Source organism: Myotis nattereri (assembly GCF_964212035.1).
Source record: "Myotis nattereri genome assembly, chromosome: 4".
NCBI lineage: Eukaryota > Metazoa > Chordata > Mammalia > Chiroptera > Vespertilionidae > Myotis > Myotis nattereri.
In genome coordinates this window covers 43428177-43451559 of record NC_138079.1, presented here as the reverse complement: position 1 = coordinate 43451559, position 23383 = coordinate 43428177, and the positions used below count along the sequence as shown (strand labels likewise).

General features: G+C 44.4%; 1 protein-coding gene across 1 annotated transcript in view; it reads left to right on the top strand.

The window, feature by feature from the left end:
• The window catches only part of SERINC5 (serine incorporator 5), a 46396-nt gene extending 29515 nt beyond the window's left edge, over window positions 1-16881 (top strand). Inside the window, exons 6-11 of the mRNA XM_081088640.1 lie at window positions 734-829; window positions 4585-4711; window positions 10395-10461; window positions 13234-13273; window positions 14424-14568; window positions 16543-16881. Coding sequence (XP_080944766.1) covers window positions 734-829; window positions 4585-4711; window positions 10395-10461; window positions 13234-13273; window positions 14424-14568; window positions 16543-16690 — 623 coding nt within the window. The 3' untranslated portion in view covers window positions 16691-16881. The remainder of the gene's footprint in view (window positions 1-733; window positions 830-4584; window positions 4712-10394; window positions 10462-13233; window positions 13274-14423; window positions 14569-16542) is intronic.
• The last annotated feature ends 6502 nt before the right edge of the window (window positions 16882-23383 follow it).

The following is a 23383-nucleotide window of genomic DNA, read 5'->3' as shown; positions in this document are numbered from 1 at the left end:
CACTGTCACGGGCTGTAAGTGTCCGCTGTCCTTGTAGAATCAGGAGTCCATGGCCTATGAAATCTATCATTTACCTGTCTAAGCCATGTGAGCTCAGAAATAATGATGGTAAGTGTGCTTCTGAGATCTTGTGATATAAGAACTAATGTTGCCCTAGCTGCGTTGTTCGTGGTTAGAGCATTAATCAATCTGTGAACTGAAGGGTTCCAGCCTCAATCCCCTGCCTTAGTCAGGGCACATGTGGGAGGCAACCAATCAAAGTGTCTCACTCACATCAATATTTCTCTCTCTGAATCTCTTCCCCTCCCTTCACTCTCTCTAAAAAAATATATAAATAAATTAAAAATATATAAATAAATAAAAAATAACCTCGGGTGAGGATAACAACAAGAAACTTAAAAAAAAAAAAAAGAACTTAATGTTATGAACTTTAGGGGTACCAGGCGGTATGTTTAAGTACAGCTATAGTTATAAAAATAAGATGTTGGTAGAGAACTTGGCAGAGCTTGGCACCTTGAAAATAGCAGCTAACTCCCTCCCCCCAAAATTTTTTGTTACCTGACAGACACATTATGTACCTCTTCTTTCCTTTAAAGGCAGGGCACAAGTTTGAGGAATCATTTTCATTTGGAGGGTGGGGAGACCTTTTTTATATATATATTTTTAAGCAGGTGCTCTATTATTGTTGAAATTTAAAACACTGTCTTAAACTCTGTCTCTTGTCATTTTCCAGGGCAGCCCCACTCCGGGTTACTGCAGTCGGGGCTCATAAGCTGCTATGTCACGTATCTCACTTTCTCAGCTCTGTCCAGCAAACCTGTAGAAGTGGGTAAGTTGGCCTTGTTAGGGAGCATGTGTTTGTGGCACGGATATTTTCATTTGTGGAGTAAGCAATGTGTCTCTGTGAGCTATTGTTTAAATATCAGGGATGCAGTAAATCAAGAGGAGCCTGTGTTCCTTCAGGAGTGGTGTTGAAGGCTGAGTTGCAGATGCTGGGAGTTGAACCCGGGGTCTCATACATGCCAGGCACGTGCTCTTCCACTGAGCTATTCCCCTTCACTCAAAATAAATCAAAATAGAGAAATTATTAAGACTTTTTCAATAAACAAAGACCTTAAGGTGGGTTATGAAGATGAAAATTTATTCTTTCTAGTCTTCCTGCTGTGTAGGAGAGACATGTACAAAGGTGGACTGTTGAGTTTGCTTTTAGGCCTACTCTGCATTTCTCTGCTTTGTTTTTAAGGGATCTTTTTATTTTTCTTTGTTTATTTTGTTGTTGTTTTTTTAGTTGGGTATTACTTTTCTTCAGATAGTCATTTCTTTGACTGAAACAAATAGTGGAAAAAACATAGAAGTGGGAAGCAAGAAACAGGAAGAGATTTGAGCCCAGCTGCACCGTTTGCTGGGTGTGTGACCTTGAATTGCTCATCTTAAATAACACTTATTTATAGAGACAACAGAGCATGCATGAGCATTAGAGTTGGACTGCCTGGTATCCTGGTGCTGCCACTTAAGTAACTTGTACAAAGTTCCTTACCTTTCTCTGCCTAGACACCTTGCCTTTAAAATAAGAATTTTAATATAACAAGACACTTAAATAAGATTACTACTTTATAAGGTGATTTTTAAGAATTCAGTTTCTCAAACATAGTTGGTACTATATAAGGATAAGCTAGTTTCGTAGTTGCAATGATTATTTGAGAACTATCCAAGTATTATATTATATTATACTAGAGGCCCAGTGAACGAAATTCGTGCACTGGGGGGGGGGCGGAGGGAGGATTCCCTCAGCCCGGATTGCAAGAGGGTACAGGCCAGGCAAGGGACCCCACTGGTGCACAATTGGGGCCAGGGAGAGAGGTTGGCCAGCCAGGGAGGGACTGCAGGAGGGCTCCAGCATGTGTCTGGCCCGTCCCACTCAGTCCTGATTGGCCCGGACCCCAGCAGCAAGCTCACCTACCAGTCGGAGCGTCTGCCCCCTGGTGGTCAGTACACATCATAGCGACTGGTCGACCAGTTGACTATCTGCCCCCTAGTGGTCAGTGCACATCATAGCGAGCAGTTGAGTGGCCTTAGCATATCATTAACATATTACACTTTGATTGGATGAATGGCTGACCAGATGACTGGACACTTAGCACATTAGGCTTTTATTATATAGGACTAGAGGCCCAGTGCACAAAATTCATGCACGGGGGTGGGGGGTCCCTCAGCCTGGCCTGCACCCTCTCTAATCTGGGATGCCTTGGGGGATGTCTGACTGCCGGATGTGGCCTAAACCGGCAGTCAGACATCCCTCTCACAATCCGGGACCTCTGGCTCCTAACCACTTGCCTGCCTGCCTGCCTGCCTCATCGCCCCTAACTGCTTCTGCTTGCTGGCCTGATTGCCCCCTAACTGCCCCCCTGCCAGCCTGGTCACCCCTAACTGGCCCCCTGCTGGTTTGGTCACACCCTAACTGTTCCCCTGCCGGCCTGGTTGCTACCTAACTGCCCCCCTGCTGGCCTGGTCACCTCTTAACTGCTCCCCTACCATCCTCATTGCCCCTAACTGCCTCTGCCTCAGCCCCCGCCATCGTGGCTTTGTCCGGAAGGATGTCTGATCTAATTAGAATATTACCCTTTTATTACTATAGATTATATTGTATTGTGTTGTATTATATCACTGCACCTCACCTAACCTCACATCACATCACAGTTGGCGGCAGTTGGCCGGGGCCTCCCTCCCTTCCCCCAGTTGCCTGCAGCTGTCCAGGGCCTCCCTCCCTTCCCCTGGCCGCCCCCGCCCCCTGGTCAAAACTCCCAGAAGAACTCCTGGTTGAGGGGACAATTTGCATACTACACTTTTATTATATAGGATTATATTATAAAGTGTAATTGTATAAGCCCCTGAGTCTTGCCAGTAAAAAACAAAATTGAAGGTCTTTTTTAAAATTTTATTTAGAAAGCAAAGGCAAAGATAATTTGAAAGGTTTAAGCATATGCACGTACTATGTATGCGTCTTGTTTTTATAGCTATTTATAGTGTGAAGTGATATAATTATAGGCCTTATATAAAGTATAGTCTACCCTGGGTATAATTTTTTTTAAAATATGTTTTTATTGAATTCAGAGAGGAAGGGAGAGGGAGAGAGAGATAGAAACATCAATGATGAGAGAGAATCATTGATTGGCTGCCTCCTGTACGCCCCCTACTGGGGATTGAGCCCGCAGCCCAGGCATGTGCCCTTGACCAGAATCGAACCCAGGACCTTTCAGTCTGAAGTCCGACGCTTTTGGATATAATTTTTTTTTAAACAAAGTTCTATTTTGACTAAGTTTATTTAAACCTGGTCTCTTTAGGACTTTATAACTATATATTAATCTCTGGTTTTAACTTATTGGGGTTTTAGTTAACATAGTTTTCTTTTTAATGGCAGGTATCACTTAAAAACAAAAAACAAAAAACAACTTTTATTTTTAATTTCAGGTGGTACTACTTAAATAGCAAAGTTCATATTTGGTCAGTTTTTAAGAAAACATTTTTCACTGGCCTAAGAATAAAGATTCCTTTAACCACAGCGTACACAGTTATGTTTACTGTTCAAGTGTGAGTACTAGTAATAATTTTAGTCCAACTTCAAACGCTTAGAATGTACATTTGTAAAATGGTTTCTGTCCCTTATGGGGACAGAGTTGGCAATCAGACCTAGATTGTGTGTTCAAAATTGAAGACTGTGTTAGACAAAAAATAAACTACCACTGATGGTAATACTACAGAAATCTTTGTTATGTAGCCTCTCAAAATATTTTTAAAATCCAGACAACCTCAGTAGGTTCCCAGGTTACAGCCTGAAAGAGGTCACAGTCATCCTGTTACTGGCAGTAAAATGACTTGTTATCTGGGGGAGGTTGTGGGCAGATAGCTGTTATCTGATACTCAGTTGGTAGTTGAATGCCCTTATCACACCTCCAGAGAGAGTGATCAATTATCTGTACATTATTTCTGTTCAGCGGCTGCCAAATAAACTGAAAAATGAACCTAAGTTGCCCTGATGGGTGTTTCTTAGTGGTTAGAATGTCGACCCAAGCACCAAAGGGTGAGGGGTTTGATTCCAGTCAAGGACACATACCTGGGTTGCAGGTTTGATCCCTGGCCCGTGTGGGAGATAACCAATCGATGATGTGTCTCTCTCACATTAATGTTTCTCTTTCTTTCTCTGTCTTACCCCCTTTCTCCATTTCACTCTCTCTGAAAATCAATGGAAAAAAAGATCTTTGAGTGAGGATTAATGACAACAACAAAAAGAATCTAAGTGTACTGTGTAATATTTGAATAGTGGTGAAAAAGAGCAAGGCTCTTGCAAAGGTCGTGAACTGAAGAACCCTTTAGAATCGAGGGGGTCCTGTTTGCAGAGGTGTGAGGTGGGAGAGGGGTGCTTTGAAATAGCCACAGTCTAGCCTGAGTCGAGTTGTACTATAGAGTAGAAGTTCCCAATGATAAGTCTTGACTCTTCTAAGCTACCTGAATTTTCCCCAAATGAGTGAGTGAGTTACAGCAGGTTTTTCTGATTTAACTGTGGTTACTTTGTTTTTCCTTTGCAAGTTCTGGATGCACATGGGAAGAACGTTACGATCTGTGTGCCTGACTTCGGTCAGGACCTGTACAGAGACGAAAACTTGGTGACTGGACTGGGTACCACTCTCTTGTTTGCGTGCATCTTATATTCATGGTAAGTTTTAGGATTGCCTGAGCTCATCTCCACAGACTTTTAATGTGCAGGAGAAGAATTTAAATAAGTTTTAGCAGCTGCGAGGCAGCAAAACAAATGCCTTCTAAGGAAGAAGGAGAATAGAAATAATAGGTGTTTGGACTTCATTTGTCTTATATTTATAGGGAATAAATAATCTTATAATCTTCCTTTGGCTGAAATGAAATAATGCTGTTGGTGATACCTTGTGTAAATAAAATATCTTTCTGGGCAAGTTGGCATTTTCTCTTATAGCTTCTACCACCCCCTAATGTTAGAAAGGGACCAAGTACTTGCTTGTGTTGCAGGTGGTGGTGACATTGATGCTCACTCTGTCTTTGACATGGTGACAGCCTCCTCGTTGCACCAGGAGGGACCATGGTGTTAGTACACCCAGCCCCAGGGAAAAGCTCCAGGACTGAAAATCAACCTCTGTAAACAGAGGGCAGAGAAGGAGGCTAGCCACTCCAGTCTGGTAATTAGCAGCCTTTTTTGAGGAAAACTGGCATCCGAGGCATGTCGTGGGTGGTTGTAGGACCAAATGGATCCCTGTGCCTCTTGGCAGGTGCCAAAGGATTATATGTATGCTTTTTCAGAGAGTAGAAGTGACGGGGGGAGTGTGGGGAGGTGGGGGTGAGGGAGAGAGAGAGAGAGAGAGAGAGAGAAGAGAGAACTGGGGACAAACCTGCAACCCAGGTATGTGCCCTTGACCAGAATCGAACCCACAACCCTTCCTTGTGTGGGCTGGCGTTGTACCACTGAATCATACTGGCCAGGGCTATGATTTATTTTTATTCTTGTTATCAGAAAAAAAAAACTGTAAAGAACTTTGAAAGATTAAAATCATATGTTTTTGTGGGTTGTTAGATACCTAAAAAAATGTTTGCCCCTTCGGTAAGGCAGGGCTTTAAACCTATCAATGGAAAGATGGCAAAAATTCTACTTAGTGCTGATAGAATTGCCACAAATGGTGTCATTTTGCAGCATGGAATTTTTACCCTATCAGATTGTCACCGCCACCCTTGAATGAGTGATGCTGAATAAAACATCACTCTTCCGGGCCTCAGAGGCACCGCAGTGGAGGTTGGTATGGTCTAGGGACTCTAGTCTGATAGTCCCCAAAAGGTAACAACGTTCAAAGCTGACAGCTGCTACTTGAAGTCTGTCTAAATGCCAATAGCAAATGTTAATCGAATGCTAGTAATTAAACTGCAAAACCATAGTGCCAGATGGAAGAGGAGGTGGGAAACAGCAGCCACACACCAAGTCGAGGGCAGGGTAACCAGGTGGCGCCCGGGGTGTGTGTAACACACTGTGAAGCTCCACAGCAGGGGGGAGGGGGAGGTTGGGGAGGTGGGGGGGCGGGGGGAGGAGTGGGGGGAGAGGGGGAGGGGGGCTGGGGAGGCGGTGGGGGGGGGAGTGTGGGGTAGTGTGTGGGGGGGTGATCAATGTTTGCTCAGTCTTCACTGCAGCTCCCGGAGGGAAGTGAGTTCAGGCCTAGTGAGTAGAGCGGTGAATAAAGGGAATTCCTGTGGGTGGTGGGAGGCGGCCAATCAGGAGGTTTTCAAATCACGGCTTCTAGAGTTTATGTTTTCCTCCCAGACTCAGAGGAATGAAAGTTTGGAAGATGTTACAAAAAGAGGTTGGGTGGAAACTGTCTTTTGCACACGATTGCAGGTATTTCTAGAAATAATAGAATCTGTAGGAAGCTAAAAGACTAGGTAGTGTGTATGCACATTAAAGGGAGAAGAAATCACCCATTTTCAATGAAAGTCCAGGATTGCTGGGGCTGAATTTTCTGTAAGGTCATAGAAGGCTCACTGTGCTGTCTTCTTACCTATTCATGTATAGGAGTCCCTCCTACACACGCGTTCCACCCCCCGCACCCCCCCCCACACACACACACACACACTCACACCACTTTAGGGGCTCTCATGATGACTTCTATCCTCAGTTCCTGGTTCTCTGTTCCAAGTCCTGCTGGTGACACACTCGCTGTAAGTGTGTTTTGCTCTTTTGTGGTCTCAGCTTGAAGAAGGGCTTGGCCCAAACTCACTCCCTGGCTTTCTGACCGAGGCCACCCTTTCTCCAGACCCCCTTCTGCTGCCTCCAGGCATCACTGTGAGGAGGAAGTGTCACAGCTTGGACCCCATGCAGGAGCGCCACAATGGCTCATTCTATAGGCCGGTCTCCCCACACCCTCCTCGGCCTGGCTTCCCCAAACTATTCCTTAATTCCCTCCTTGGCCTCAGGATTTTGAGAGTATTCTTCTGTTGGTTTCAAGTTCAAGCTGTCAGACTGGATAGAATTCTGGAGTCAATCGAGTTCAATCCCCTCACTGTATACCTAAAAGAAAATGGGTATGGAGCCTATTCCTACAGCTCTGCACCCCCGATTTCAGGACATCTCTCCTTGAGTCTCTTTTGCTGGGCTATTTGGAGAGACGGGTCAGAACTTTTCCCCTTGTGTTGGCTTGGAGTAAGGTCCATTCTTCACTCTGGTAGAAAGATAAGCTAGATGACTCACATAATTACATTATCAGGAGGCACTTGTGTTGTGAAACATTACCCAGCTACTTCAAATTCCTAGACAGTTTACACAAGAAAGGATTATATTTTCTCTTAAGCATAACAAAAAACTGGATATAAAGTTATAAAAGCTAAGAAAGAATCTTTATTAAATTTCCAACTGGCTAGTTGAAAATGGGACATTCACAGCCATGTTGCATACTGTGTGAACATAGATACAAGGTTGGTAAGTTGGCATTAGAGAGATTGGCTTAAAAAGAGAACAATTGGTGAATCAAGGGGGCTGTCTATTATCGTGTGTTCTGGGCCTGATACTCTGCTTTAAGAGAAAGGGAAGGGGTGTATCTTACTTTGGGAATCCTCCACTTGCCAGCCAGCCAGCTAGAAATTCCCATGTTCTGCACCGGGACCTGCTGAGGCCTCCCCCACGCTCCCCAAGGACTCCGGCCTCCTTTGGGAGCTGTGCGTCACCATTTACACAGCAGCGGGAACATAATTGAATTCACCGCACAAAGGCTGGGAATGGCCATGGGACCTCTCAAAGGCCTGCCCTGCAAGTGTGTGAGGGAATCAGAATCTGTGGTGTCCCATAGGAAAGTCTGCACATGGTTTTAGAGATTTTCTGTAATCCGGGGGCATTTGGCCAGTGCGTGAGTCCTGTGTTTGAATCTCTTTGTCACTGTGGGCAGGGCAGTGGTTCCTGGGCAAAGGTACAGAGAGGCATCTTATCTTTTTGGTTGTCACGATGCCTGAAAACCACTGCTGGCTTTTTGTGATGGAGACCAGGCACAGCGGCCATGCTGCCCTGTAGTGGACGTTCTCTGTATGGGAAAGCATTGTTCCAACCAAATACTGTTAGTCTCCTGCGCCCCCCACAGGAAGTCCTGGTTAACACCACTCACATTTTAGCTCTAGGAGGTAAGAGATTATGGATAATCCGGGAATTATTTTACAACAGTTTGTCTTGCGCTGACCAAACAGATAGGTCAATAGCAGCCAGAATGCAGACAGTAAGAATTTTCAGTATTTTGTAAGAGCTTGTAAAAACAATATTTTCTTAATAATCCCAAGAAGAGTGTTTTGTGGGGAAAGGCCACGACTGAATAAAGACCTTATTTTACAGTAACATCTACTTGTAGAAGTCACACATCACAATGAACTGAATATAGGTACTTCAAGAAGCATACAAAGTTCCCCTTTCAGTGCTGATGGTGGAAGTGAAGCTGCAAAAGTGCCAGAATCAAAGCTTTGTTTTTCTGGAACGATCTATTGCAAAGAATTTATAAAATGTATATATATTCTATTCTCTTTAAATCATCTTTTAGATGAAAATTCCAGATACTGACTTGTTCCTAAAATTGAAAGTTATATTTATCCCCATGGAAACTGTATACTATCTTAAATCATAATTCAAAGGCACAAAATATAGCACACTTAAATGCAGGAGCAAGGTGTAAATTTCTTGGGTGCACAGCCATTGGAATGTTTCTGTCATTCATCTACCCAGGCTTAGAGTCAGGAAGTGGGAGTGGAGTGGGCCTCAATTAGCATCCATCTGTTCAAGGCAGAAATGAAAGTGATGCTATTGGTCTTCAATGGACCACAAAAGAAGCAGTAGCTTGGATCCCAGAGGACCTTTTTATGACTAAGGCTTTTTATTGTTTACTAGAAGCCCAGTGCACAAATTCATGCACATTGAAAGGAAATTAATTAGAAGACATATTTTAGAGGCCAGGGAGGGACTGCAGGAGGTTGGCTTCAGGGCGTGTCTGGCCCGTTTTACCCAGTCCCAATCGGCCAGACCCCAGCAGCAAGCTAACCTACTGGTCAGAGCATCTGCCCCTGGTGGTCAGTGCATATCATAGCGACTGGTCGAGTGGTTGACCAGACGGTCGACAAAATGGTCAACCATTCGGTCGGACACTTAGCATATTAGGCTTTTATATATATAGATTTGCATCTCATTGATCTCTTCTCTCCTTGGGAAGGAGGATGATAATGAGCAGAGAAGGCAGTGTTTCCTCATGAGGTTTATTTAGTTGAAAAGAACCTGCTAATTCCTGCCTCTACTAGGCAACACTCCCCAATTTGTCACCCTCCCACACACATACCACTCTACCTGCCTCCAGATTAGCACCAAAGCTGCATTGAGGGCAGGGATTTCACTGAGTCCCCAGTGCTTAGAATAGGTCCTAACACGTGGCAGACCTTCAGTGAATATTTGCTAAGCAAATTTATACAGTTAGATGGAACCCTAAGTATAATTTGCTTAAAATGTTCCCCCCTTTTCCCCTAGGGAAAATAAATACTTTTTTTACTCCTGTAAGTAAAATTTTATAACATTTTACCTCTCAAGGTATGGGGAAAGTGGCAAGAAGATATTTTTTAAAAAATCACATCCACAACTAGTTAGTCTATATTGAATTTCTAAACAGAAAACCTTGTTCTGCCGTAGGCTGATTACCACAGTAAGTAATGTGCCCTTTGTTTTTCATGCCCTGGATTTTTATTGCCATCTCTGGGTTCCTCTGTTGCTTTTGATCCCTTCTAAGTGAGAATGGTCAAAGGGAGGGGAATGATAAAAGTGAAATCAGAAAATTATTTTGGCAGTTAAGGGAAGAGAGGCAAAAACCAAGATAATGGGACCAAAAGACATCTTATTTTTCTTTTTTTTTTTTAAATATATTTTATTGAGTTTTTACAGAGAGGAAAGGAGAGAGATAGAGAGTTAGAAACATCGATGAGAGAGAAACATCGACCAGCTGCCTCCTGCACATCCCCCACTGGGGATGTGTCCGCAACCAAGGTACATGCCCTTGACCGGAATCGAACCTGGGACCTTTCAGTCCACAGGCCGACGCTCTATCCGCTGAGCCAAACCGGTTTTGGCCTTATTTTTCTTTACAAACTTCTCTTTGCACAAAATGATCTAATGCAATTCATGTCAAAACATTAGCTATAGAATCAGTCAGCCAGTTTTGGAATACAGTGGAGATTAAATAGACTACGTTTATCTAAGCGGGGAGGACTGTGGGTGTCGTGAGTCTCTCACTGGACATTGGCCAGCGGCCCTGCCCTTCCTCTGATGGGACATAGCAAGTCCATGTGCTCTGCTGACCTTTCTGTTTGTTTCCTAGTTTGACATCGACAACGAGATCGAGTTCTGATGCTCTGCAGGGGCGCTATGCAGCTCCCGAACTGGAAGTAAGTTCCTTTCCTTTTCCTGTCCTGCTCTTCTCAGAAGACCCACTTCCCAGGAAGGCTTTGTATGTTTATTTGTATCTTTATTGATCTGCATTCCATGATCCCAAGAAGACAGTTTTTATTCATAAAGAAATATCCCATATATACGATGGGATTAAAATCCTTGCGTTTCCTCCAACAAGATTGGCCTCTTGTGTGGCATCCTGCTGCCCACCTCCCACCAGAGGCCGGGGTGGCTTTGTCAAGCTGTTCTTTGTTCTTCTGTCGTAATGGAATGTGTGTGGTTTTCTACAATTTCTAGTCCATTCCTCTGTTTTATACCTGCCTGTGCCCTCCATGCATAGCACAACTGTGAGGCTATGTAATAGCTGTTCCGAAGGAGGAGAGAACGATGGAGAAGGGGAGGAACCGCATCTGCTGTATGCCACACGGCTGAGCATTGTCTGTACTTTAGCTTATTTAAGGGTGTCAGTTCCATCAGGTGGGCATTTCACTGTAAAGAATTGTGAACAATAAACGTCCAAAGAATCATACTGGTCGGCAGATGCCAGTGGTGGGCAGAGTGTATTTTATTACATTGGAACATCCAGGGTTTAAAAAGGTCTAACCAGACGGAGGCAGCCAGGAAACAACTCAGCCCTGACCCCAAGAATGGAAAGTCCAGTGATAGCTAAGACTTGTGGCACTTGCTATGTTCCAGGCACTGTGCTAGGCGCTACACATGTCATTTCATTTTATCCTCATAAAAACCCAATGAGGGTTTTCTCTCCATTTTGCAAAGTCATTTAAACTTTTGATTTGCCAGCATGTAACTATGAGCCTGTGTTCCTAACCACTGATACCCAAGAGCTCAGCTGCTGCTCCTGGCCTGGCTGGGCTGGGAACCCTGCCTGGCATCCCGCCCTGGCTGCATCCTAATAGCTTTCCCTGGATTTAAGAGCCCTGGCTTATCTGATGGGCGCTTCCTTCTGCAGCTGCGTCTCTGGGGATGGTCTCTCCAGCACCTGACCTGGAGAGAGGGAACCGTTGTGAAGGCTTGTCAGTCTGCCAGCATCATTCCCCCTCTTTCTGTCACTTAAAAAAGAGACTGAGTAAGAGAATGAATAAGGAGACTGAATAAGAGAACGGTCTCTGGAAGGCAGGCGTTTGTTCTCACCACCGACTGGGTGACCACCTGCTGGGGTGGTACCTTATGGTTTCAATATCCCTATCATGCACAGAGTTAATGTGCAAAGAACAGCGAGTCTCTAAGTACGATTTGAGAGAGGATGTTTTTCTTTTTCTGAGGAAAATGTCCGGTGTCTCTTCCGGAAGTGGGGAGCATGCAGGGTGGGTTTGCTCCCCTTGCATCACGTTTCACAGGGTGCTCCTTTGAAAGAGAGTTCGTTTCTTGTGGTAACTGAAGCTTCTGAAGAACTGGGATCCCAGCACACCATGTCTTGGGCCCCCTGAATGAATTAATGAGTCTTTGTGCCACTCGATGCAAGATTCTGTCAAGGCCAGTCCCTCTATTACAAGTTCCCTTGATGTAGGAGGGAAACAGGGATGTGGCCGTGAGGTGGATAAATGGGGTGAAGGCCTAGGCTCCCATGTCCTTGTCCTTGGCTCTCTGTTCTTTGTAGTAAAAATATTATCAGCCGGAGTGTCCAGGGCCCAGCACTTCCCAGACCTCCTTGGTACTTGTGTTTCTTATCTGTTTACGAGCGTGCTTCTGAAGTCATGTAGTTACTGTTCATAACCTGATATTTTTAAAATTAAGTTTATTATGTTGAGTAAGTTGGTACAAAATTTGAAAGATACCAAAGGCTCTTCAAAGGGAAGTATCCCACCATCCTTGTCCCCAGCACCCCGTGCCATTTGAGCAGCCCAATTTTTACAGGAAGTGTAGGTAGGCCTCCTGCTTCCAGATCCCTTCGCGTTACCATCGCTGATTCTCCTGGCCCCACCACTTCCTAGATGTCACATGCTACTGGTTGCCTCTTGTGAGTCATGGGCCTTGGAGTTCTCGTCCCGCACTCATGTTCCAGCTCCTTTCACTAAGCTAGTTGCCTGACCTCAGTCTCCTCAACTGTAAATAGGATAATCATCCCAGCCTCAGAGGTTGGAGAGGGTTTAATGAAGTAGCGAGTAGAGCGAAGCACCAGGAGTGAGCTCCATGAGAGCCGGGACCTTGTCTCAGTCACTTTGTGCTTCAGGTTGAGTTTTTCAGAGGCAGCTGCCCAGGTAGTTTGATGAGCAGGAGATTTATTAGTGAAAGGAAAGTGAGAAAAGAAAGGGAAGAGGCAGAGTGGACAGAGGGTGATGTTGAAGGGCGCTGCAGGCCAGACACATCTTTACTGACACCGAACAAGTGCTCCAGGAAAGATGTGGCCCATCGGGCCTGTCCCCCAGGGGTCAGTGGCTGCTCCCTTTCACCCCTGCTGTGGGATTCATTCCTGTGGCTTGTCCAGGAAGGGCTTGCCCTCAGGCAGGGTGACTGCTGGGGCAAAGCCTGGGAGCTGCAGTGTAGACTGTCTGCCACAGCAGGCGCAGTAACTGAGTGTGCTCCCTTGAAGGCAGCTCCCCTCAGTCCATTGTATTTCCCATCACCAGCACCTGGAGCATCTGGGAAGAGCAGGTGCTTCGTTAACACCTTCCGAAGGGGTGAAGTGTGCAGTTCCGGGCCTGGGATATAATTCAGACAGGGGCGGCTTGGCACGCAGTGGCCATTAATGCTTTACTGGTGTGAGGAGCGGAGAGCAAGTCACCTGACTGTTGGTTTTGCTCTCTCAGGTAGCTCGGTGTTGCTTTTGCTTCGGTCCCTATGGAGAAGGTGAGTAGAGAACTTGCCCTCTATGCACCTGTGTGGCCCTGCAGACCTGTTGCTCTAGTCCAGCCGTGGGCAAACTACGGCCCTCGGGCTGGATCCGGCCCATTTGAAATGAATAAAACTAAAAAAAAAACGGCCGTACCCTTTTATGTAATGATGTTTACTTTGAATTTATATTAGTTCACACAAACACTCCATCCATGCTTTTTTTCCGGCCCTCCGGTCCAGTTTAAGAACCCATTGTGGCCCTCGAGTCAAAAAGTTTGCCCACCCCTGCCCTAGTCTGTAGGCATTTGGGATTCACGTACAAATAACTGAATGGTAAGGGGAAACTTTTTTCCACAGCCAGTTTACCATGTACATACTTTTCATACTCTCCCCAAAGGGTTGTGAGGTTTTCTTGGTTTGTTTCGCTATTCTGGCAGGCAAGAAATCAGTCTAATATTTGGGCTCATATTTAAGTTATACAGTGAGATTTAGAGAAGCAGAAAGTACATTTTTTAAAGGAATGAGAATTTGGAAAATACCAAGAGATCCTGACACCATAATTTGGACCATTCTTTTCCTCAACTTAACTTTTCTTCTTGAATTGGAGGATCCCGGGGGCTTGAGGAGTTCTCTACTCTTTCTCACTTTCTTCTGAGCTTATAATAAGTTTTGTGTTTTTAATGGCTTTTCCCCCTCTGCTCTATTAAATAGAGCAGCTCAGTTGGTTAGTGCGTGGTCCCTACTGGTATATGCCAAGGTTGTGGGTTCAATCCCTGGTCAGGGCACATACAAGAATCAACCAGTGAGTGCATAAATAAGTAGAACAACGAATTGATGTTTCTCTCTCTCCCTCTCTCTCTTTTTCTCTCTCTCCCCCCCCCTCTCAAATCAATAAAAATAAATAAACTTGACTTGATCCCTCAATAGATTTAAAATAAATAAATAAAATATATGGGATGTTAGGTAACTCATCCTGTTCAGGAAGGTTCTGGGGTAGGTTGGGGGGTTTGTGCTTTTGGCATAGATGAAAATGCCTTAAGGTACAAGTGGCTTTTGGCATCTTTCCTACGGAGCAGCCCCTGGGTTGAAGCGAGTGTGTCTTTGCTAAAGTGGTCAGTGTGCATGTGTTCACTCATTGAGCTGGTGCTGGCTTTGTGGTTCACAGACACTGAAGACCCGCAGAATATGAAAGAGGGGCCGGGCGTCATTTATGATGAGAAGAGAAGCACCGTCTACAGCTATTCCTATTTCCACGGAGTCTTCTTTTTGGCTTCCCTCTATGTGATGATGACCGTCACCAACTGGTTCAAGTGAGTGGCCCACCTTCGTAGGGGTTTTAGAAGGGGAAGTCTTTAGAAAAGCAAGGTGAGTCCTGTCCCATATGGTGCTGAGGCACAGAGCAAATCTCCACGGTCAGCTAAATGGTTTTCCAAGTCAAGCTGTGCTCACCTTTACCAAAACAGTTCAAGTTTAGTCTAGTGGCATACTTTTAACCCTGGGAATTGCCAAGGCTTACTGCAACTTCAAAAAAAAAAAAAAAAAAAAAAAAGGAAGGTTAACTGCATATGGTAGTCTTGAAGAACATAGTAATGGTAATGGAGGAAGCACTTGGAATTCTTAAGTAATCATCTGCTTTTTAAAAATTGTATTAAACTTATTGGGGTGACATTGGGTGATAAGATTATAGGTTTCAAGTGTACAGTTCCATAATACATCATCTGTATACATTATCTGCATTGTGTATTTATCCCTTTTCTGCTTTGTATTTTGTCCTTTTTTCTTCACACTTTCATGACAAAAGCTTAAGACAGCTTTTAAAAAAACTAACATGGAAATATAAAAAGTAACAGTGACTCCTCCCCCAACCACTGCTAACAATGTGGTATATATTCTTTTATTCTTTTTTATGCATTTATAATTTTTATCATAAATATGATTACACATATTACCCGCCCCTCCTTGAGGTTTTTTGTTTGTTTTTTATTAACGTGGCAGTATAGGATACACCTGGCTTTCCCTGTCACAACATACAGACTCTTTTCCCTGTCACAACATACAGATTCTCTTTGCATTATTCTTTAATCCAAACTTTATGTTGGATACGAATGTGATATAAATTAGGATACACATGGGCTAGGCATTTAGGCTTATTGTGCTTTCTATTCATTCATTCCGCACACATTTGAGTGGCTCCCACGTGCCACACTGTTCTGGGTGGCAGGGCTTGCATTCTAATGGGGGAGACCGTGAACCTAGCCAGATACAGTGTGTCAGATCGGGGTGAGTTTTGGGGTGAAAAATGAAATGAGGGAGAGGAATGAGGAGTACCTTGTGGGGTTGGGGGTGGTGGGTGGTGGCTTCAAACCAAGTGATAATCTTCCCAACCATCTTCCTGAAGGAGAAGATAGGGAGGGAGCTTCTGATGCTTCCCCGTGATCCTTTGAAAATTTCCGAGAATTTCTGGCTTGGGAAACTGAAGGAAAAAAATGGAGGGAGCTGTGATCAATTAGGCAGATAGTGAGTGTTGAGGATGTGGGGAACTTGGAACCCTCCTGCACTCCGGGGAGGACTGGAAAATGGTGCAGCTGCTTTGGAAAGCAGTTTGGCAGTTCCTCCAAATGTTAAACATCGAGTTAGGACATTATCTGGCAACTCTGCTCCCAAATATTACATCCAAGTGAAGATGAGGCACGTTTATGGCCACACAAAATCTTGTACACGGGGTGCACAGAGGCAGCATTGCTAATAACCAACAAGGGGAAACAACCCAAATGCCCATCAACTGATGATGGGTAAACAAAACGTGCTGCATGCAGACAATGGAATACTATTCAGCAATAAAAGGGCAATACCGACACGTGCTACAGCAGGGATAAGCCTTGAAAACATTGTGCTGAGTGAAAAGAGCAGTCCCAAGAGGCCACATGATTCCGTATGAGAATGAAAATGTCCCAAATAGACAAATCCATAAAGACCAAAAGTAGATGAGTGACTGCTGGGGGCAGGAGGAGGGGAGGAAATGGGAGGGCAGCTATGGGTGCAGGTTTTCTTTTTGGGGTGATGAGAATGTTCTAAAGTTGACCATGGTGGTGGTTCCACAAGTCTGTGCACATGGAAGTCCTTGAGTTGCATGCTTTAAGTGGGTGTGAATTATATAAGAATTCAGTTGTTAGGAAAACAGGAAAGGCTGGAGGGGGCAAACGCAGGGAGACACTTGGTAGAAGAGACCTTCTCCCACGGGTTCTCCTCCTGCGCTGACCACGATGGCTCTCTCGTTCCCACAGCTATGAAAGTGCCAACATTGAAACCTTCTTCAGCGGGAGCTGGTCCATCTTCTGGGTCAAGATGGCCTCCTGCTGGATGTGCGTGCTGCTGTACCTGTGGACGTTGGTGGCGCCCCTCTGCTGTCCTTCTCGGCAGTTCTATGTGTGAGGCCTGCAGCTGGAAGGGACGTCCTTTGAGCAAGTGTCCCAGGGGTCTGAGCACTGACTGGCGCTTTTCGAAAAGCTGGCTTCCCCTGGCTTTCAGGGGAGGAAAAAATCACCTGATGAGCTTTTTAATTCTGAAATTCAAAAAGAAACTACCAAGTTATCCCAAAAGAATTGAAAATTTTAACCAAGTTGATCCTGAGTGATGCTATGTTTTGTATGTGTCTTACCTCTAAAAACTGGGGTGGTAGTTAGGCTAATAGTTTTCTTCTGCATGTTTTTACCAAAACAGTTTGGAGTATGACACCTCACAGGGGTAGAAATTTACCTTGTGTGGCCTGTCATTCTTATCCTTGGAATAGAAAACATGCCAAAATCTTGGGCCTTCAGCCCCTGACAGAATGCAGACCCCTGTGCACACCTGGGCCTGTGGGACCCCGCACACAGCCCCCTGGTATTTATAGGGCACAAGAGGCAGCACCTGCTTTTAGCGCCACTTGTGCTGCTTCCTCCGGGCCCCCAGACATTTCCCTTGGAAGTTGTGATGCTGGGAATCACATCTGCCGTTGTCCTTCTGTTGCCCTTCCTCGAGGTCCCCTCATCCTTTCTGGGTTCAGTATCTTTGTTATGTGACAAAGCACAATTTGCTATCACCACCTGTGTGACACCCCGCCCCCCCCCCCCCCCCCGGATTATCACTACCTGATCAGAGTCACTGCAATAATTACGACTCTTATTTGTGGAGTTATTCACATAATGATAGAACAATATTCATGTTGTTTTTTTGTCTGAACAATGGAGAGCTATGGTCTTACTTGTTCGTGCTATTAACAGTAATAATACTATAGAGCCTTACCTGGAAGGTTGCTTTCTGGCTGAAGCCTGCTGCGCCCCTTTCAGTGTTAAGGTCAGCCCCCCAGTTTCTCTTCCACCTTGAGGCCTTTGAAATGGTGGAGGCGGAGGGCTTTTGATTTCCAGATGTGTAAGGGAGCCACACCGTTAGTGGCCTCTGTGGGGTTTTGCAGTAGATTTGCTGAGGTGGGGATCACAGGCAGCACCTCGACAGGGCTGACCAGATAAGCCGGTTAACAAGTAGAAGTGACCAAATATACTTAGAAGGAAAGGTGGACGGACGGTGGGGCTTTTTAATGGAGCCGTCACTAACATCCACAGAAAGTTCTAAAACACATACTTGTAAGCTAATCCGCATGAGATACTGGACTTCGGGCAGCTGCCCAAGAAGATGTCCATTTTCGGTGCTGATGTTCTCAGTCAGGAAAAGAGTTTACTTGGTGGAAAGTCTGTTAGAGACCAGTGGAGACACCTTGGGGTGTCCTGTTAGTGTCTCATGCAGGATGGAAAGACTCCTCAAACTCCCCGGCAGAGAAGGTCTGAGATGGAAAAGCTGGTCTGTGCCCCACTGTATGAGTTGGGCAGAATTGGGTCCCACGTCAGCTGGGCTCCAGTGTGCCAAAAAGCTGGCTTTGGGAATTAGCCAAATACTTCATTCCTACTTTTTTGCCCTCCTCCGAGGAAAACAAATACAACAGATTGATTCTTCTGGGAACTTGCCTTATTGACAGCTTCTGAGATTCAGTTTTAAAAGGCACTTGTGTGTGAGAAAGAGCCTTTTGTTAGGCAGGAGTTCTTTGTGCTCAGCAGTTGAAAGATGATCTGGAGCCACAAAATGAAGAGCTGCCACGGGCAGCCTACCCCCTGGGAGTGGAGCACTGGGAGTGGGGACTGGTTGAGGGAGTGGGACTGTGTGTGTAGCAACAGCTTCCTGGTTGCTGCAGTGGCCAGAGGAAGGGAGATTGGCTTTAGGAAAGACCACAGGAGGAGGCGGATCAAGAGCTGGGGTTGTATCAGTAACTAGCTTTATTAGGTTTTCTTCCTGCTAGTTGGGTCTGGTAGCCAGCTATGTGACTTTGGAACTGGTCCTTACAGCAAGTCAAGGTCAGGCTGACAAAGTATTCCTTGGCTGGCCTTTGTTGGCCCCCTCCCCCTCCCCCTGCAGAAAGATGCTCAGGGAAACACAAAAGAAAGGCCATTGCCAATGGCAGGGCCCTGGGTGCTTCCTTCCTTAGCTTGCCCAGCCAACCCACGGTTTCCAGAGGCTTAAGACTTGGTTTGTGGCCTATAGTTCCTTTCTGAAATTTGGTCTGACACAAGAGCATAATTACAGTCATCTGGTTTTTTATTCTCAACTGAAAATTTAAACAAGTGTATCTGAATGATCAAGAGAGATGTGGATGTACTCTGAGGACTGTGGGCATATAAATTAAGTTGGCTTTCATGATTATTCATTGTAATAAACAATACTCAGGTGATGAGTCAACGTTCAACTATAGGTTTAAAGAAGCCTATGTTTTTGTGCTATCGTGATTTAAGAAACTGGAAAAATTTTGCCAATTGCTTTGAATTACTATAACAATGGTGTTCATTTGGTAAATTCTTTTTTTAATTAATAGACTTTTGCTTCCCACAACTTTTTGTACATAATTTAAAAAGTGCATCCCTAGAAGCTGCTGGTCAGATTCCTTTAGTGATGAAAGCCCAAAGAGTTTTAAAAACTCTGTTTCCTCTGTGCTACTCATCCAATGTGGGACATTTCCCCTTCATTTCCGTGAGTAAAAAGACTGGGCGGGGCAGGGGCTCTTTTGCGAGTGTTGCTGTGTAACCGACATGTCACCTGACTGAACGCCAGAGACTTTTCTATCAAAGCTTTCGGACACCCTACTTTGTCCTTACTGGGTCTTGCTCTTGTCTTGGTTTTATTCTCACAGTTTCTTGGGAAATGGCTTGAAGGAATTGGTTGCCAGAGATATGTGGAGCTCCTTGGTGGTGTAACGGACTGTGTTCCTGTGGCTGTGGGAGAGTGAGGTCACTGGGGAGCTGGGCTCTGGTGCCCGTCAGGAATGGCCAGCAGGGGGGCTCCCACACCAAAGTGTTTAGTTTTAGTTCCTCAGAAGTTTCTTCATTATGGGTGACCGCTATTTAGTGCTAGTTCCACCCACCCATTTGTCACCCTCTGCCTTTTTAATATGGCTTTGAAAAATTATGTGTTGCCCCAGCCGGTTTGGCTCAGTGGATAGAATGTTAGCTCACGGACTGAAGAGTCCCAGGTTTGATTCTGGTCAAGGGCACGTACCTCGGTTGCAGGCTTAATACCTGGCCCTGGTCGGGGCATGTGCGAGAGGCAACCAATTGATGTATCTCTCACATCGATGTGTCTCTGCCTCTGTCTCCCCTACCCTTCACTCTCTCTAAAAATCAATGGAAAAATATCCTCAATGAGGATTAACAAAGAAATTTAAATTATGTGCTTAATCTTGGCCAGAAGTTTACTACCATTGGTGCTTCATATTACCTATAAAAAGGGAATGCAGAGCCTGCATTTAAGCTACCTGGGCTTTTTTCTCGCTCGACTGCCTTTCTAAATAGCCTCTCAGTTTGCTGTGCATGCATGTCCTGCCCCTCTTGGAAAGGAAAGAGGGTTTATCCTGTAACTAAGAAAGGGTGCCCGTGGGCTAAGACCCTGTTTGCACAGAGAGAACATTGCGCCTCTTTCTTCAACCAGGGACAGTGCAGTAGCCACGCGGTTCTCTGTAGGACATCCTTCTTCATTTCCAGTAGCACGAACTCCCTATGGCTTTGTTCTTAAGGCCATCGTGTTTCCTGCCATCTTTAATACAGTTGTAAAGACTCAGACGTTTTATTTTTTACTTTTTAAAAATATTTTTTTATTGATTTCAGAGAGGAAGGGAGAGAGAGAGAGAGAGAGAAACATCAATGATGAGAATCATCTATCAGCTGCCTCCTGCATGTCCCCTGCTGCGGATGGAGCCTGTAACCCGGGCATGTGCCCTGACCAAACCATGACCTTCTGGTTCATAGGTTAGCTCTCAACCACTGAGCCATACCGGCTGGGCAAGACTCAGATGTTTTAATACAGTGTTGCATTTCAGGCAGAGATGGGCTCTCTAAGGTTAGATCTACTTAATTTTGTCGGATAACTATTTATTTACACAGATCTTCGGAACTAATGCTCGACATTTTCAAGATCTTTCTCTTTTTTCTTCCTCAGTAAATCATTTGCAGAGATATTCATTTTACCAAAGAGGCATCTTTTGTTTTGTTTTAAAGTAAAATTCTTTCAGCAAAATCTTAATTGGGGAAGGGTGGATTAAGAATACATATATCCAAATTCACTTCTATAGGAGTTTAGTGATATATATGTGAGTAAAGGTATGGAAGAATTCTTGAAGGTAATCCTTTGGTGTGAAGGATCCTGGGAAATCCTCTCAGGTAGGGAAAGCAGATGTGTAATATATGTCTTGAGAGCTATTTATAAGAAATTTAAGAGGATTGTTTTGTTTTCATTAATTAAAGATTTAAGGGTTTGTTGTTTTTTTTTTACTTTATAAAGAAAATTCTACAAAAATTTTATAGTCATAACTTTGTTAATTTTTTAAACTTTTCTGAAATAATTAGCTGTAGCCAAATTATGTGGTTATGTTTTACAGTATTAGAATTTTTAAAATGTAATATATGTGGTAAATCTACTCTGAAATTTATAATGGTCTCAGATATGATTAGAGTTTTGGTAACTTTTAAACATTTCCCCCCTTTAGTCACAAAGGCAACTATGGACTTATATTTGTTTTTTGAATGCTAGTTTTTCTATGAAGCGTCTGAAGTTGACCAGTCTTTTCCTATGTAGAAAACTCAAAACTTGTTAACTCTGTACTTTAATAAAACTTGAAACTGAAAACCATGCTGTTTTTTCTCCCTTCTGTTGGACACATTTATAATTAAAAGTCTTGCAAGTTGTGTTTTCCAAGATGTTGCCTTCAAATGTTAATCGTAGAGGGGATGGGAGGAGGAGAGAGACAGAGAGAGAAACATTGATGTGAGAGAGACACATTGATGTGAGGGCCCCGACCAGGGCTGGGGATCAAGCCTGACTGGAATTGAGCCCAGGATTCTTCAATCTGAGGGTGGGCTGACACTCTATCCACTGAGCCAAACCGGCTGGGGCAGTGGTCGGCAAACCGCGGCTCGCGACCCACATGCGGCTCTTTAGCCCTTTGAGTGTGGCTCTTCCACAAAATACCACATGCGGGCGTGCATGTACAGTGCGAAGTTGTAAGTAAAGTTTATTAAGTTAATTTTAGGGAACGTTGTGGAGTGAAAGAAGATGTAGTGTCGAGGATTGAGAAAGGTATATTGAGATGGTTTGGACATATAGAGAGGATGAACGAAAGGAGATAGACGAAACAAGTATACAAGACGAGTGTGGATGGGAGAGTTGGAAGGGGTCGACCTCAGCAAACGTACCTCAATCAGATTGAGGACGTTTGTAGCAAAAGCCAGATTAGGAGTACCCTAATTAAGTTAGTAACAATGTACCTACCTATATAGTTTAAGTTTAAAAAATTTGGCTCTCAAAAGAAATTTCAATTGTTGTACTGTTGATATTTGGCTCTGTTGACTAATGAGTTTGCCGACCACTGGGCTAGGGCAATCAACACTCTCTCTTTCTCTCTCTCTCTCTCTCTCTCTCTCTCTCTCTCTCTTTTAAAATATATTTTATTGATTTTTTACAGAGAGGAAGGGAGAGGGATAGAGAGTTGGAAACATCGATCACCTGCCTCCTGCACGCCCCCTGCTGGGGATGTGCCTGCAACCAAGGTACATGCCCTTGACCAGAATCGAACCTGGGACCCCTCAGTCCACAGGCAGATGCTCTATCGCTGAGCCAAACCTGTTAGGGCAATCAACTCTCTCTTAAGCTTCTTAGAGTCTGTTATGTTCTCAAGAACAAAAATACAGACATGGAAACCCAGGCTTTTTAGCTTCTCTGTGGCTGAAAGCCCCATGGCCTGCTTCCTTCTTCATATGCTTATGCTAGTGACACACTGTCTTAAATATGAGAATTAGGGTAAGTCTTTAAAGAAGGTAATGTGTACCCTCCAATGTGGTTCTTTTAAAATATTTGGGTATTCTGGGTCTTCTGCATTTCCCTTTAACATTTAGAATTAGAGCCTGGCCAGTGTGGCTCAGTGGTTGAGCATCGACCTGCAGCGATCCCCAATGTGGGGGTGTGCAAGAGGCAGCCGATCAATGGTTCCCTCTCATCATTGATGTTTCTATCTTTCTCTCCCTCTCCCTTCTCTGAAATCAATTATACACACACACACACACACAAGTTTAAAATTAGATTTAACTTGTCCATTCCCTTGATTGGAATGCCATTGAGTCAGATCAGTTTGGGAAGAGTTGCCATCACAGCAACAGTAACTCTTCTAATTTATGGTTACAGCTTTCATGTATATAGATCTTTTAAATTTTCCTTAGTAGTATTGTATATCACTCCTGTTTTTATTAATCTTGATACTTCTAATCCTCATTTTTATGAGATTAGTTTCCTGAGTTTTACTAACAAAATTTATCATCTCAACTGTTTAAAGTGTGCAGTCAGTAGGGTTAGGTACATCCACGTTGTTGTGCGATCAACCTCCAGAACTGTTTCCATCTTTTGAAACAGACTGTATCCATGAAACAGCAGTCTCTCCTCCTCTCCCACTAGCTCCTGGAAACCACCATCCTACTTTTTGTCTCTGACTTTCTCATCTGCTCAGTTTTTCCCTGTTTCTTCCCTGATAGATGCTGACACTGTTGGCTTTGCATGTTT